General features: G+C 41.2%; 1 protein-coding gene across 1 annotated transcript; it reads left to right on the top strand.

Annotated features, from left to right (window-relative positions):
• Positions 1-252: 252 nt before the first annotated feature.
• On the top strand, positions 253-11,375 carry SPCS3 (signal peptidase complex subunit 3). The gene is made up of 5 exons (XM_075258434.1): positions 253-538; positions 3,156-3,238; positions 5,420-5,487; positions 7,849-7,964; positions 10,769-11,375. Exons 1-5 carry the CDS (start codon positions 396-398, stop codon positions 10,899-10,901), a joined length of 543 nt encoding a protein of 180 aa, XP_075114535.1. The 5' UTR covers positions 253-395; the 3' UTR covers positions 10,902-11,375.
• Positions 11,376-14,763: the final 3,388 nt, after the last annotated feature.

The following is a 14,763-nucleotide window of genomic DNA, read 5'->3' on the forward strand; positions in this document are numbered from 1 at the left end:
AAAATAAATAAAATATAAATAAATAAATAAAGCATAAATAAATAAATAGAAGTATAAATATCTATAGACATATATGAGGTTTAACACAGTAATCGCAGAAGCCAGAAAGCTCTACATTTCATTAAACCATCCACACCCCAGATGACCAGCAACAAAAATGGCCGCTCAGGTTCAGTTACATGATGTGACGTCTTTTCTACACGTTAGTTCCTGTGTGGTCGCTTGCTGACCCGGAAGTGACTGTGTACGGATGCTCACTCGGCTCATACAGACAGCTCAGCGTTATCCCGGCTTCCTGTCTGTATATTCAGTGACAGGGGCTGTGTAGTGTCCGTCCGCTCTATCACCCCCGTGCCTGCTCAGCTCCCTCAGTGTCCAGCGCATCCTCCAGCACAATGAACACCGCACTGTCCAGGGCTAATTCTCTCTTCGCCTTCTCACTGAGTGTTATGGCCGCTCTCACTTTTGGCTGTTTTATCACCACTGCATTCAAGGACCGAGTGGTGCCTGTCAACATTCACGTCTCTAGGGTGACTCTGTGAGTACTGCCTCTGACTCTAGGGGGCTCCCTGTCCAGATGCCTATAGGCAGGTTGTCCATTGTGCCATATGCTGTTAAAGGGGAACTCTACTTGTGAACATGTTGAGCGGTGTCATTGAGATGAATGGTCATTGTACAGTCCCCAGAGTGTCTGCTGCATGATATAGTAACTGCTGGGGTCTGACTGCTGAATAGAGCTCTCCTAGTCTGCTGTGTGCTATCCATCTCCATTAGTCCTGTAGCAGTGAATGGAGAGGTGGTCGCACATGTGCACTACATATCTATTCACACTCATCATGTCTGGAGGGCCTATCGTTTGGGCCGTACCAATCAGACATGTAAAGTGTTTTTTTGTTTGCGGGTGTGTGTGTGTGTGTGTTATACACCAGGTTAGGGGCAGTTATTACCGGTTTAGGTCACATTTATTATTATTTTTTATTTGAAGTGAAATAGTTTGAAGGGATTGACCCCATGACAGATGACCTACACAATATACTAAAAAAGCGCACTGCCACAGAAAATGTTTAGCAAAAAATATATAAAGCTTTATTTAAATACATTTTAAAACATATATAAGACAGAAATAATGAATGGGGTGATATAACCAAACAGAACAATGAAGGCCCAAGATGGAATACTAATGGTTGATGATGAATAAATGACACTTACATTACATATATATAAGGATATGTGAAACATCCATAGTTTCTAAAGTGCATATATAACATACATAGTTTTTTAAAGTGCAAATATTCTGTGAAATAACATGATACCAAGTAGTAAATTACCTATGGGTGGACCTTCATGGCGTTCACTCCATTCCATTCACCTTACTGTATGAAAAATAGGGAGAGAGAAGCCCTGCAAGCAGCACTTTTCTCTCTGCATTTTTTGTGCTGAAACCACACAGACCCCTTTATAGTCTATGGGGTTCGTGGGTTTCCTTAAGTAAACGCTTTTAGGTTTCCGTTCAGGGAGTCCGCTTGGGGACCCCCCGAATTGAAACCCGAACGCAGATGTGAAGCGGTCCTATGTTGTACTAGGAGGCAGTGATATGTGTGAAGATCCTGCCTTGGCAGCTGCAGGGTTGCAGAACCTTCCTGCCTTTAGTTATTTTCTGGGGCTTTTTATAGAGATTTGTTTTATTTATTATACACGATACATGATGATATATTTAGTATGCAGTTATTTGAGTGTGTATTTATCTTCCAAAAATTAAAGAGGTTATCTGGGACTATAATAATACACATTGTATAGTTGCTGTGCTTGGTATTGCAGCTCAACCCCATTCATTTGAATGTGACTGTGTTGCACCCGTGGAGGTGCTGTCACTGTCCTAAGAAGAGGCAGTAGGGCTCAATGTCATAGTCACAGATAATCCCTCTAATAAAGGTATTGCATTAGAATGGGGATGATCACCTATCCTTGACCCCACTTTGTATCTGTTCTGCCTGGATATATATATATATATATATATATATATATATATATATATATATATAATTAATAATATATATTTTAAGCTCTTCTTAGAAGTAATTCCCCTTGTAAATGTTGTAATACACATTTACGCTAGGTTCACATTAGCGTCTCTTCTTTGTTGTTCGGATCCTGAACAACAGGGAGACAGACCGCTAAAACACCGGTTAGCGGTGGGAATCTGTTAGGTCTCCTTGGCTTCGGCCCTCCGTGTAGGACTTTCTCCTCCACCTATTTTTAGCAGACAGTGCAGTAGTGCGGATGTGAACATATCCTTACTGACTGTACCATTTTTTGAATTCAGATTGAGGAGCCATACCCCCACTGATCCTCCTATCCTAAAGATAGGGAATACGCTGTGGGCTGCTTAAATAATTGGCTGCAATGTGTAAGAAAAAAAAAAAGCCGCCATTCTCTGATAGAGCTTTGATATATTAGGCCATTTGTACTCTTGTGATGTTCGAACCTTCCAACTGTTGAAAACCTCTTGCCTATTTCAAGAAAAAAATCTTGTCCATGCTAATAGAGATATTGCATACATCCTTTCTTTCTGGGCCTGATAGATTCTGTTTGGACGATGGGCCTTCGTAGTGTAAAGTTTTATACATTGTAGGATGTCATATGAGGAGCACGTTCCTCTCCATCTTTAATATAGGGTCAGATTATATCCTTCTATTGATGACCTCTTTGTGCAGCAACTCATTTTTCCTGCAATAGATGTATGGTATCACATCATGTCAGAATTGGGATGGAGATACTCTCTAGCAGGTCAGGTGTATAAAGGTGCTGGTCCAGAGGCAACTACATTCTTAGGGGCCATTTATGTCATGTTTTATGTCTGCACAAGACAGATTCAAGGCTTAAAAAAAAAAAAAAAAAAAAATGCCTGTCGGCCTACCGCTCGCATTGACCTTATGTGCTATCCCTTTAATAATTTACATTGCTGACTATTTCTGCTCACCAGTTTTCAGCTGGAGCCTGAAGCGGTCCATGTGTCTCATACCGTGTGGTGTCTGTCCATGGTATTGTGTGCAATAGAGCTGTTTACTGTCTTTGGCAAACATAAAATAATAAAATGCTATTTACGGCCCTGATATATTTTACTATGTGTAATCTTGTATTTCATTATCTTCCAGAGAGAATGTTGAAGACTTCACAGGCCCCAGAGAAAAGAGTGACCTGGGATTCCTCATATTTGATATAAATGCAGATATCCTTTCTTTCTATGTTTCTCTTTTATGCATTTCCTGACTGTCGGGAAACGTCATCCAGTGATAACCGGTGCTACAGGCCCCAAATCCCAAGGTTATATTTACTCTTATTATCAATGCCAAAGATAGCTTTGTGGGACATACTATGGCTGGCACAGAACGTCCAATATTAGTCACTAGATACAAGTCCTGCTTACCTGCTACTTATGGGCAGTGTCAGCTGCTTGTCACATTTTTAGTTCTGTTCCATGAGGCTACAACTATGAAAGGTGACTGCAGCTTAGCTGCATAACGTGGTGTGTAATCTAGCTACATCCCCATCAGATCCTCTGGCTTTTGCTCTGCCATTCCCTATGCTTTATACTGTAACCTTATGTGTTCAGTGCACAGAGAAAGGATTAATAGCAACTAAAGCGTTGTCCCATGATGGACGTTTTGCACCTATTCCAAGGTTAGAAGATAATTGTTTCTGGAAAGAGAAGGCCGTGTTCCTCCTCACGGTATGAAGCAGGGAAAAGAAGTGTTCATGGAGCAGCAGTTGAGTTTGTTCTCTGTTTAGTGTTTGAGGGGTTAGTTCACTGTACTTGGCTAGCAGTCACTCCCATAAACTTACAATGAAGCAGAATTGGCTCGCTTGACTTCTTTTTCTAATGGCATGGAATGGGGCTGCCATATCCCCATTATGTCATTGTAGTGGTTCTTCATCTATAGCCCATCGTGTAAGCAAGTGCTAAATATCTATTTTGGGACAATCCCTTTAGATGACCTATAGTAATGAATAAAAATAGTTGCCGTACATAGTACAAGAACCACTTTAAAGACGACCTTTCAGGTCCTCGAGCACCTGTGGTTTTCTGTACCGCTATAAAGCCGACTGCGCTGAATTCAGTGCGCTGTCGGCTTTCCCGTTATGTGCCCCCGGTGAAGAGCTATCGGTGCCGTTACCGTAGCTCTTCACTGTCAGAAGGGCGTTTGGACAGTAGAGTCCATAGCGCTGTACTGTCAGGGGGGAGCATTCCTTACCGCTCAGTAATGACGCTGAGTGGTGAAGAACACCCCCTAGTACTAGTCTATGGACGAGTACTGTGAGGAGGGGCGTTCCTCATAGACTCTCAGAAATGCCCTTCTTACAGTGAAGAGCTACGGTACCGGCACCGCACCGATAGCTCTTCACCAGGGGCACATAACGGGAAAGCCAATAGTGCGCTGAATTCAGCACACTGTCAGCTTTCTAGCGGTGTATAAAACCGCAGGTACCCGAGGACCTTTCAGGTCCTCTTTAAGTATCCTATGCCAGCACTAGCCCTTCTGCTGGATCTCATGTCCATGTCACACAGTCACAGATCAGACTTGTTAAAGGGATTCTACCACTAAAGCAACATTTTTACTAATTACCACGTCAGAATAGCCTTAAGAAAGGCTATTAGTCTCTTACCTATAGACGGGGTCTCCGCGGTGCCGTTCCTTAGAAATACCAGTTTTAACCGGTATGCAAATGAGTCCTCCGCAGCAGCCTCTCTTGCTCTTGTAATTCAATACAGGAGCGTACTGCGCAGGCGTCAGAAGTTGGACCAACAGAAGAGGCAAGGTTGCAACTGAAGATGGAGGCAGCGCTGGAGTGAGCTCTCGGGCAGCAGTGGGGACGCTCCCATCGCCGTTTGAGTCCTGGGACCCGCCCTCATTGCCGCGGAGAACTCATTTGCATACCAGTTAAAACCGGTATTTCTAAGGAACGGCGGTGCGGAGACCACGTCTAAAGGTAAGAGATGAATAGCCTTTATTAAGGCTATTCCGACGTGGTAATTAGAAAAAAATGTTGCTTTAGTGGTAGAATCCCTTTAAACTACCATTTTTCGGTTTGGTAATTACTTTGTAATAGATAGGCCCTATTGAAAACTCCAGTACTTAGGAACAGAATATAATCTATAATTATTCTATGTTCTATAGGGAAACATGGCTACTGAAATAACTGCATCAAAAGTGTTCGGTAAAATACACACAGCATACATAAGAGATGAGAAAAACATTTTCTAGTTTAGATTCACATTCCTGAAGCCCACAGTTCCTATTACATTGATCCTCTGATGTTTTTTTTTTAAAAAAACAAACAAACAAACTCCCCCCCCATCATTTATGTGCAATGTAAAGTAGTAATATAAAGTTTTTCTTAACAAACTTACATTTGCAACCGATATTTGACTGGAACGTCAAGCAGTTGTTCATATACCTTTCGGCGGAGTATGCAACAAAGAGTAATGTAAGTACCCTTGTTGTCACTGAATGGAAGACCATTTTTTGTCTTTGAAGAAATGTCTCATAGACCATATATCTGTTGGATTAAACCCTGCCATGTTTTTATTGTTGTGTCTTCAAAGAGGTCCTGTCACCAAGTACAAAATGCTAAATAACATACTTAATTTGATGGCTCCTGTTCCCCTGGTCAATTTGTGTTTTTTGGGTTATATGTAAATTAGCTCTTGTTTTCCAGGTGAGCAGTAAACTTTTGTAATTCTCAAAAAGATAGGTTCCCACCCACTTTTAGAACAAGAGCTAGTTTACATAGTCCTCTTGGGGTCATATCTTTTAAATGGGTGGATGGCTTAAATAAATATATATTTAAAAAATTTTTAATACTGATCACACACAGCTGACCTCAAATGAATGATGTCATTTACCATTTTGTTCTTGGTGACGGGTTACTTTTAAAGAGCTGGGGACCTTCTATGTCCTCAGGTGTGTAGTATTACATACTGCTAGAAAGGAGACGGCTTTCTTGACATGCGCCTGGTGCCGGAGATATCGGTGCTGTTAGTTTCAGCAGCAATATCTCTCCACTGTCAGAAAGGTGAGCCTTACAGCCTAGTGTCATCGCTGGGCTGTGAGGAATGCCTCCCTCCCATGGACAGTACTCCATGGCCTCCATAGCCTTGTACTTGAATTCAACTTACTGTGAGCTTTGTAGTGGTATGTGGTACTGCACATCTCTGAGTACATGAAAGGTCAAGAGGACTTGTCACCTGGTTTAAAAATCCTAGTGACACACCTCATCAGTGAGGTGTGGTTGTGATGTTGTCTTTTTTTTTTTTTTTTTTTTTACCCAAATCCTCTTAGGCTGAGTTCACTTGGAGTTTTTTGGTCCGGAATCCGCTGATTCCTGACCATATAACTCTGTGTGAACTCAGCCTTAGCCTTTCCAAAGACCCAACCCACCCCCAGAGAAACCAGTATCGGGGCTTATATCTTTGGAATGGCTGATTTTTAGATAAAGAAAACCCCAAAAGGCTCAAATCCTCTTGGAGCATGTATTCTAATCTACCATATATACTCGAGTATAAGCCGAATTTTTCAGCACAGGAAAATTTTTTTTTTTTTTTTTTTTGGAAGGGGTGTCTATGACCAGCCACAATAATAATGTATAGAATCTCCCATAAAACAGTGAAAAAAAAAAGAGGCTTTAAATAAAATATATTAAAAAAATAAAGTAAATAAAATACCCTAAATACCCTATATTCAGCCAGGCTGAATTCCAAGTGGGGGGGGGGGGGAAACCCAGTCCTCAAGCTCAGGGAAGGGGCAGACAGACAACCAAAACGCCCCCTCCCCTTCCCCAGCACCCAATATCTACTGCACCCAAAAACTCCAACCATTTTCATTTTTGAAATTTTCCAGTAGCTGCTGCATTTTCCCCCCTCGGTTTATACACAAGTCAATAAGTTTTCCCAGGTTTTGTGGTAAAATTAGGGGCCTCAGCTTATATTTGGGTCGACTTATATTCGAGTATATACGGTAAATTACACATATCAGTAACTCATGTGCAATGGCCATAAAAAAAAATAAATAAAAAAAAATACATAAAATCTGATGGGTCACATAACAGTAAAGAATTTTGTATTTTCACAACCGATTTATTTTTGTGATGACTGAAACTTTGTTCTGTTTTGCACACAAACCTATCTTTCCATTCACATGCACTGAAATAGTGGAAGCTGTCTGCTCAGCTATTTCTGTATCTCCAGTACAAGTGAATGAGGAGACACTTGCATGGGCTGCCCTTCTCTATTCACTTTCGGGATTCTCAAGATAAATTCAGGTCTCACAGATGGAACTCGCATCTGTCAGGAAATAGACGTACATACCGAGATGAAAATACTTGGCTACAGTGCCTAAAAGCAATTTGAACCATACCCTGTGCAGCAGAGCAGCAGCCTGAGCCAATCATAAGACAGGGGGTGTGTCCCAGACTACCTCCGGCTCAGTGTAGGCACTGTATCTAAACTCTAGCCACTGATAACAGCCCTGTCCTAATGGAAGTGAGCTGAAAGCTATCAAAGAGAAAAATCTGAAGAAAACAAATAGCAGAAAATTATTCCTTATAGGTTTTTGCATATCATTTGTGAGTGTCTGACCCGAGGGTCACTTTAGGAGATTAATAACTGCTTTAGTCAGCTTTGGTATAAATTTTCACTTACTACATGCGGCCATATATGGCCGTCTAATATTTCCACATATTGCAATCAGAGCTTGTAACGTTCCCTGTGTAAATGTATGTGTATTGTCCTTTGTATGTGGTAAAATCTATGAAATATTACTCCTGAATATCTTTATGATTTCACTTTAGGCTTTGAACCAGGTTGTACTATGGGACAAGATCATCCTCCGGGGAGACAACCCAAAGTTGTCTTTAAAGGAGATGAAATCCAAGTATTTCTTCTTTGACGATGGAAACGGCCTGAAGTAAGCATCTGGAAAAAATATATTGTTTTTATTAAAAAGTGGTCTTTTCAAGAAGCGAGTGCAAGAGATAAAATTTATAGGGTGAAAGCTGACAGAGAAAGCTGATGTGTGTTTACTCTGTGGCGCCAGGAAGGTTTGTGATTGATTTGTGGTGACAGAAGGGAGGGTTCTGTGGAGGATCAAGATGTCGGGAGGACTTCAAAGCGGAGCTCTTCAATTAGCATTGGCTGATATTACTTGTAGCGCACTTTACTGAAATGACTGGCTGCGCATTATTACTTGCTGAAATCTGAATCTCATTATCGGAAATAAAGACGTAAAAATGTCCTTAAGATTGTGTCCCTGCTTTTAGAGATTCTTATTGTTTTCAGTCATGGGGGATTGATTAAGTATTGGGAGAGTAAAACTAGGGTTGGGTAATTCTGGGGTTAAATTGTTCTTTGACTGATGAGAGGAAAAACATTACCGTCAAATCCCTCTAAGGGAGCGTTCACACTACCATCGGTGTCCGACAGCTAGCGTCCGCTGCTAATGTCCGTGCAAAATCTTGTGCGGACATTAGAATTGGACACTAGCTGTGTCCGTGACATTTTGCATTGATTTAAATGGAGATCGGGTGCGTTCTTTTACTGTCCGTGGGTGTCCTTAACTGTCCATTCCTAAAGATGTCCAACTTTTCAAGCGGACAACAAAAACCTACGTCGGGTTTTGCTGTCCGCTTGAAAAGTTGGACATCTTTGGGACAGTTAAGGACACCCACGGACAGTAAAAGAACGCACCCGATGTCCATTTAAATCAATGCAAAATGTCACGGACACAGCTGGTGTCAGATTCTAATGTCCGCGCAAGATTTTGCACGGACATTAGCAGCGGACACTATCTGTCAGACACCGACGGTAGTGTGAACGCTCGCTAAGCCAGTGTCTGATAATCCAGCACTTTTTTTCAGGGCTAAATTTATACAAAGAGAAAATTCACAAACTGTGTAGAAGATTCAGCAGAGGTCAAAGGTTAGGTAATACCTCTAAAACCCATTTCACATGCGGCAAAAAAAATAAAAAATTCAGGCATAATTTTTGGGCTGCTGCAGAAAAGAAATTGGTCCCAGACATAATAGTATGGTAAATAGTTCTGCCAAGCCAAGGTTCCACCCCATTGAATAACAATGAGGTTAGTCCTTGTTTAGATCTGCTGTACACTCAGCCGCCCAGCAAAACCGTGGCAGAAATAGGAGTGTCAGGATTTACCCAATGGAAATCCACATTGATTTCTATGCCGGCATGTGGTTATAGCCTCATGTACCCTGTAGTAGTACCAGACTGTATTTTGGGGCATTTTACCAAAGGTCACCGACCTATAGCTGTCAGTGATTCAGAATGTGACCATATGACAGTCGGCTCGTATCAATGACTGACATTGCATTTTTGATGATTTACATAATCCAGTGATTTTGTGTATCATCCGACTTCTCATTCCCGACCATGGCCGTGTAAACATTTCCTGGATGAGCTGACAAATGCTTGTTTGTCGTCTGATCACATACTTTGTGCTTTTTTTGTTAGCTGCCTATCTTATGTAAATAAGGAATGTTCTGCTGACAGAATGCAAACTGTATGGGGATGAATGATCATATCCATGATTGTTCCACATAGTTTATAAGGCTGAAACTGGGGTATATCCAACCAGTGCATTGTCCTGCATTGTTGATCCAGAGAAAGGCAAAAGCCTTGTGGGATACAAGCCAATTTTCTTAATTTTAGGGGAAGAAAATCCTTCCTGACTCCAGTTTGGCAATGGGTGGTTGATAATAATAACTATAACCTGTGATGTTGTTACATTCGAGAGACATTCAGGCCTTTCCTAAACTCTTCTAGCGATTTTCCCCATGACTGCTTCTAGTGTCACTGATCCTACAGTAAAGAGCATAAAGAATTCAAGCACTCCTTAGGTTGAGCTGAAGATGTGATTTAATCACAAGAAGATTCTTACAGAGCGGTATAAACGTTTTCAGCACTTCCGCCTTCATCAGAATTTATGGTACAAAATTATAAATAGTTCTAAGATAGAATATGATTGCTACAGGTCCAGTCCACATTAGATGATCCAATCTTAATTCACAAAATCCAGTATGTGGGGTGATCACCTCAAGTACCGTGATCTCCTCAAGTACCGTGATCTCAGTACTCGGGGACAGATTGGAGTGCCATACATTGTGGAAAAACTATGTTTATCTTGCAGATTCTGCCTTAGTATTTTGAGCCAAAGCAGCTTCTAAAGGAAATTATTATATAAAGGAAGCCCTTATTCTACTGCCTTCTACTAAATCCACTTCTGGGCTTGGCTCAAAATCAGAATCTGCATCAAAAATGCAGCTTTTCTGCAATGTGTGGTCTCAGTCTTAAGGCTGAGGCAGTAAACAGGCCCATAGTAAAGAAGATGGCTTGCTATGGGAAGCTTCCTCTTCTGGTATTTGGCTCAGGAGTCATCTCTAGGCATTATCTCTGTGTGAAGAGACACCAGGGACTCCAAGCAGTGTGTGAAAAGGAGGCAAGAGGGAACCATCAGAGACCCATTTATCCAGTTTTAATATTATCCAGCGCAAATTCCATTGTCCTTTTAATGCTGTATAACCTAGGCTTCCCTACTGAATTGCGTGCCCATTGGCCTGTGAAGGGGGACTTCTGTTCTATATGTTTATGTGAGTTTATGGTCTCTTAGAAATCTGCGAACCATAATGGCTGTTATGTAGGCAGGCGTATAGTACTAACCTGTTGTTCTAAATATGTTGTATTTTTCACTTCCAGGGGTAACAGGAATATCACACTCACCCTGTCGTGGAACGTGGTCCCGAATGCTGGCATCTTGCCTCTGGTCACAGGATCTGGGCACATTTCTATTCCATTCCCTGAAACCTACAAAACCCCGATGAGCTATTAAGTTATTGCAACCTTTGCTACGTTGAATTTTTTTATATATCGGTATGTTCCTGTACATCTTGAAAATCTCCTGCCTAATTTTCCTACCAAAAGAAAGACGTGTTTTATTTACAAACACACAAAAAAGCTACACTTGGCAATAAACCATTTATTTGGAAATATGTTCGCCATGTAGGTGAGAGCGCCCATGTAAATACCAATGAAAAATACCACAATTTTTATTTTTTTATTTTGAGCAGGTCTTGGTCTTTCCAGATGCAAGGGAGAGACGGTCACACCCATCTGTTTGAAGCAATGCAACATTACGTTTGTCTTGTTCAGTTTTCTTTTTCTTTAATAATGGCTGAGCCTGTTGTTACCAGAATAAATGTGATGAATGTATATTGTTTTTTTATTAGGATATTCATTTGGAAGAAAATATCAGCAGTCCAGACACTGTTTTCAAATAAAACTATCCAACATGGTGTACAACTTACTTGCAGACACGTTTTTTTTCCAAAGTAAAGGCTTTTCTTGAAAAGCGAAGCCATAAAAAATTGCCGTATTTGATACTTTTTGGGTCTTTTCTATCTTGATGGGTACTGTATTTTTTTTGTATATGTATTGGAGGGAAAAAAATGCTACTTTCTAGGAATATTAAGCTATTTTCCTGCTTCCCCCTCCTAAATTGAGTCAGTCTGATGTGACTACTGAATCCACCTTGAGGCCGAAGCCACTCACAGTAAAGCTATTGTTTCTTGGCAAAAAGCCAAGAGTGGCTCCAAAAGGAATGGACCATATAAAGAAAGTGCATATACTTCTCCCTTTTACTAAATCCGCTCCTGACTTTGGCTCCAAAAACATCGGCCAAATCTGCAACAAAAAATTTGATACAATATGTGGTCTCAGCCTTAAGCGGGTTTTTCCCCTGATAATAATAAATGGCTGCCTTTTACTAGGGACAGCAAACACACCTGTCAATGGGTTATATATGGTATTGTAGTTCAACCATATTCACTTCCGTTGGAGCTGAACTGCAATAACAGAAACGGCACAACCCAGTTAAGGTAGACTACAGCACTCACGGTCCTGGATTACATAGAAGTGTATGAAGAAGGAAGGAAAAGGAGTGTGAGCAGAATCTGAATGAGAAAGGCAGGTACAGACAGGCTGCTAAATATGAAGTTTCTAAGTCTTCCCATATACTTTATTCTGAAGTTCTTCAGTACATGTCAGTAATTCTGTGCAATGACTTATAGGAATCTGCTAATGCTTCTCATGGGATCAGAACAGTGGACTGAGAAATGCTACTCTATGGGTATGTTCACACGGAGGAAAAGGTTGCGGAAACCTTTTCTGCCTTGTGAACTTTCCGCACAGCTAGCTGCGACGGGATGCCGATGCAGCATCAGCATTGTGTTGCGGCATCCCGCTCCTGATTTGGCCTGAATGAATAGGCCTTAACAGGAGCATGTCTCGAGCCACGGTTGATTTAGCTGCGGAATCCATGGCAAGATGGATCATCTCGCTTTTTTTCCTGATACTAGCTAGCGGGAAAAAAAAAAAAAAGCGCGCGGTTCCCATTGAAGTTAATGGGAGCCGATTTTGTGTCAAAGTCCACCTGCAGAAAACTCTTTGTGAACTAGCCCTATATTTGCTTCTATTACCATTTATTCTAATGTTTAAAAACATCACTAAAGCTTCCTTCCATCTTGTTTCTTACTGCCTCTGTTTTGTGAATGGTAATGGATGCCAAAGGATGGAGCTCTATCTGCACCAGTCATTCAATTGATTTTTTATTCCATTGTTCAGATCCTATGACTGATCAGAAATCTGTTTAATAAAGTATATTACAAAATGTATTAGGGAAAGTTCACACATTTGAATGTCTTTTCAATGGGAGGGGGAGATCGCAGCAGGATTCCGCCATAATAGGCGTCCTGCTCAATCTTTCCATGGATTGTGGTGGATATCAGAGGAGATTTCACCCTTTTCATCCCATAGGCTGGTATCTACTGTGGAAATCTGCAGTGTATAACTGAAATGCTGAAGATTATAAATCATGGTTCTGTACAAATGTTTGCTGCAGTTACCGGATGAGAATTCTTAAAATCTCAACCACTTTGCTGCTGCTGTAAAATGCCACAAAATCTTCATCGAAATTCTGCAGTGAAGTTACATGGGAACCTATCTATGGTTGCTTGAGTACTGAATTGGGGAAAGGGAGCAACTCAATCAAAAATTTTTACTGGAGCCACCCACGCCCTTCTTTACTGGTCTGCACAGTGTATTGCCCCCACAAGTTATATTGTCTCATGCCCCGATGCAGAATATTGGCTCTTTTCTTCACACAAACACAATACATTAGATTGCTATCTATTGGATTATACCAACAAGTAGTGACTGAAATTTTTACTCATCTATCCTCACTCTTGTTCAGGCCTGTCTCTGCTTTGGCCTCCAGAGGGCACCACACATTATGTCCATAAACAAAAGGTAATCACCCTAACTGAAGAATTGGGTAATGACATTAAAGGGGTTGTCCCATCACAAGGATCCTATCTATACTGCTTGTTAATGTGGATGTAAGACTTTTCCTAAATACACTGCTTCAGCAAATCTGCTTTGTTTGTCCACTATCTTACTTTATTCATTTTTTTTTTTTACACAGACCTGACTTAGCTGCTCATGAGTCAAGTGATGTATCTGCTGCTCTCAGGGGGGAGGGAGGAGGGGCTAAGTTCAGGTTGCGAGCCTGTGTCTCTAGCTATTCCTGTGTCTACACCAGTGATTTTCAACCTTTTTTGAGCCGCGGCACACTCTTTACACTTAAAAAAATCCCGGGGCACACCACCAACCAAAATGGCACAAAATGACACTAAAACAGTACATATTATACATATAGTTAATAATATAGATTCTAAATGGTTGATTCTTTGGTTGAAATAAACTGCCGCAAAATCTGCAACAAAAACGCTGCGTTTATGCAACGTGGGGCCTCAGCCTTACGCCTTCTGCATACAAGTGGCACGCATGTGGTTTTCACTGATATAAACATTAAAAATTAATTGACAGGGCCACAAATGCAGACAGATATAGGGTATGTATAGGACAGATATAGGGTATGTATAGGACAGATATAGGGTAGGTATAGGACAGATATAGGGTATATATAGGACAGATATAGGACCTGCTCTATAATTTTCAGCTCTTCAATTTGGCCCAAATACACAGCCACAAAAAGAATGGCTGTATATATGGGTCCTTAGAAATGTATAGGTCTGTACTCTTATCCACAGTTGTGTATAAAAAGTCTGGTCATGTATATTACAGGTTACAACTCAATGTGCCTCATATTAATAGCAGTGAACCCCATCCTGTCCCTCACATTAACCCCCTGTGTGCTTTACATAAGGGATACTGATATGTGAGACATATGGAGGTGATAATTAAGTAAATATCTTCATTATATAGTACCCCCATATGTCACACATGTTATTAACTCTTATGTGAGCCACACAGGAGTTAATATGAGGGACATGATGGGGTTAATTGCTATTAATGTGAGGCACATGGAGTTACTAAAACTAAAGTAATAACCCCAAATGCCTGACATTAATGAGAATAGTTACTAACCTGGTGTTTTCTTTTACTTTCACTTTGTTCAGCTTCCTCTCCTCCTCTCCTATTCAGGGCTGCAGACGGCAGGAGCTCCTCCTCACATGTAGCAGCAGGTCCAAGGAGCCCTTATCCTGTGCAGTGAGAGGCTCACCTCTGATTGGTGGGCAGGGAGAGAAGGGGGCGTGTCCTACACCTCAGCTCTAGCTAGCAGAGCAGTGAAGGGACGCTCCGTCTACATTTACACGGGGACTGGCTGCTGTGCC

Source organism: Leptodactylus fuscus, chromosome 1 (genome assembly GCF_031893055.1).
Source record: "Leptodactylus fuscus isolate aLepFus1 chromosome 1, aLepFus1.hap2, whole genome shotgun sequence".
Lineage (NCBI taxonomy): Eukaryota > Metazoa > Chordata > Amphibia > Anura > Leptodactylidae > Leptodactylus > Leptodactylus fuscus.

Coding starts and splice junctions, on each gene's coding strand:
- SPCS3 (XM_075258434.1), top strand. CDS start 396: ATGAACACCGCACTGTCCAGGGCTAATTCTCTCTTCGCCTTCTCACTG. Junction 5,488..7,848: donor AGTATGCAACAAAGAGTAAT/GTAAGTACCCTT, acceptor ATTTCACTTTAG/GCTTTGAACCAGGTTGTACT. Junction 7,965..10,768: donor GACGATGGAAACGGCCTGAA/GTAAGCATCTGG, acceptor TTTCACTTCCAG/GGGTAACAGGAATATCACAC.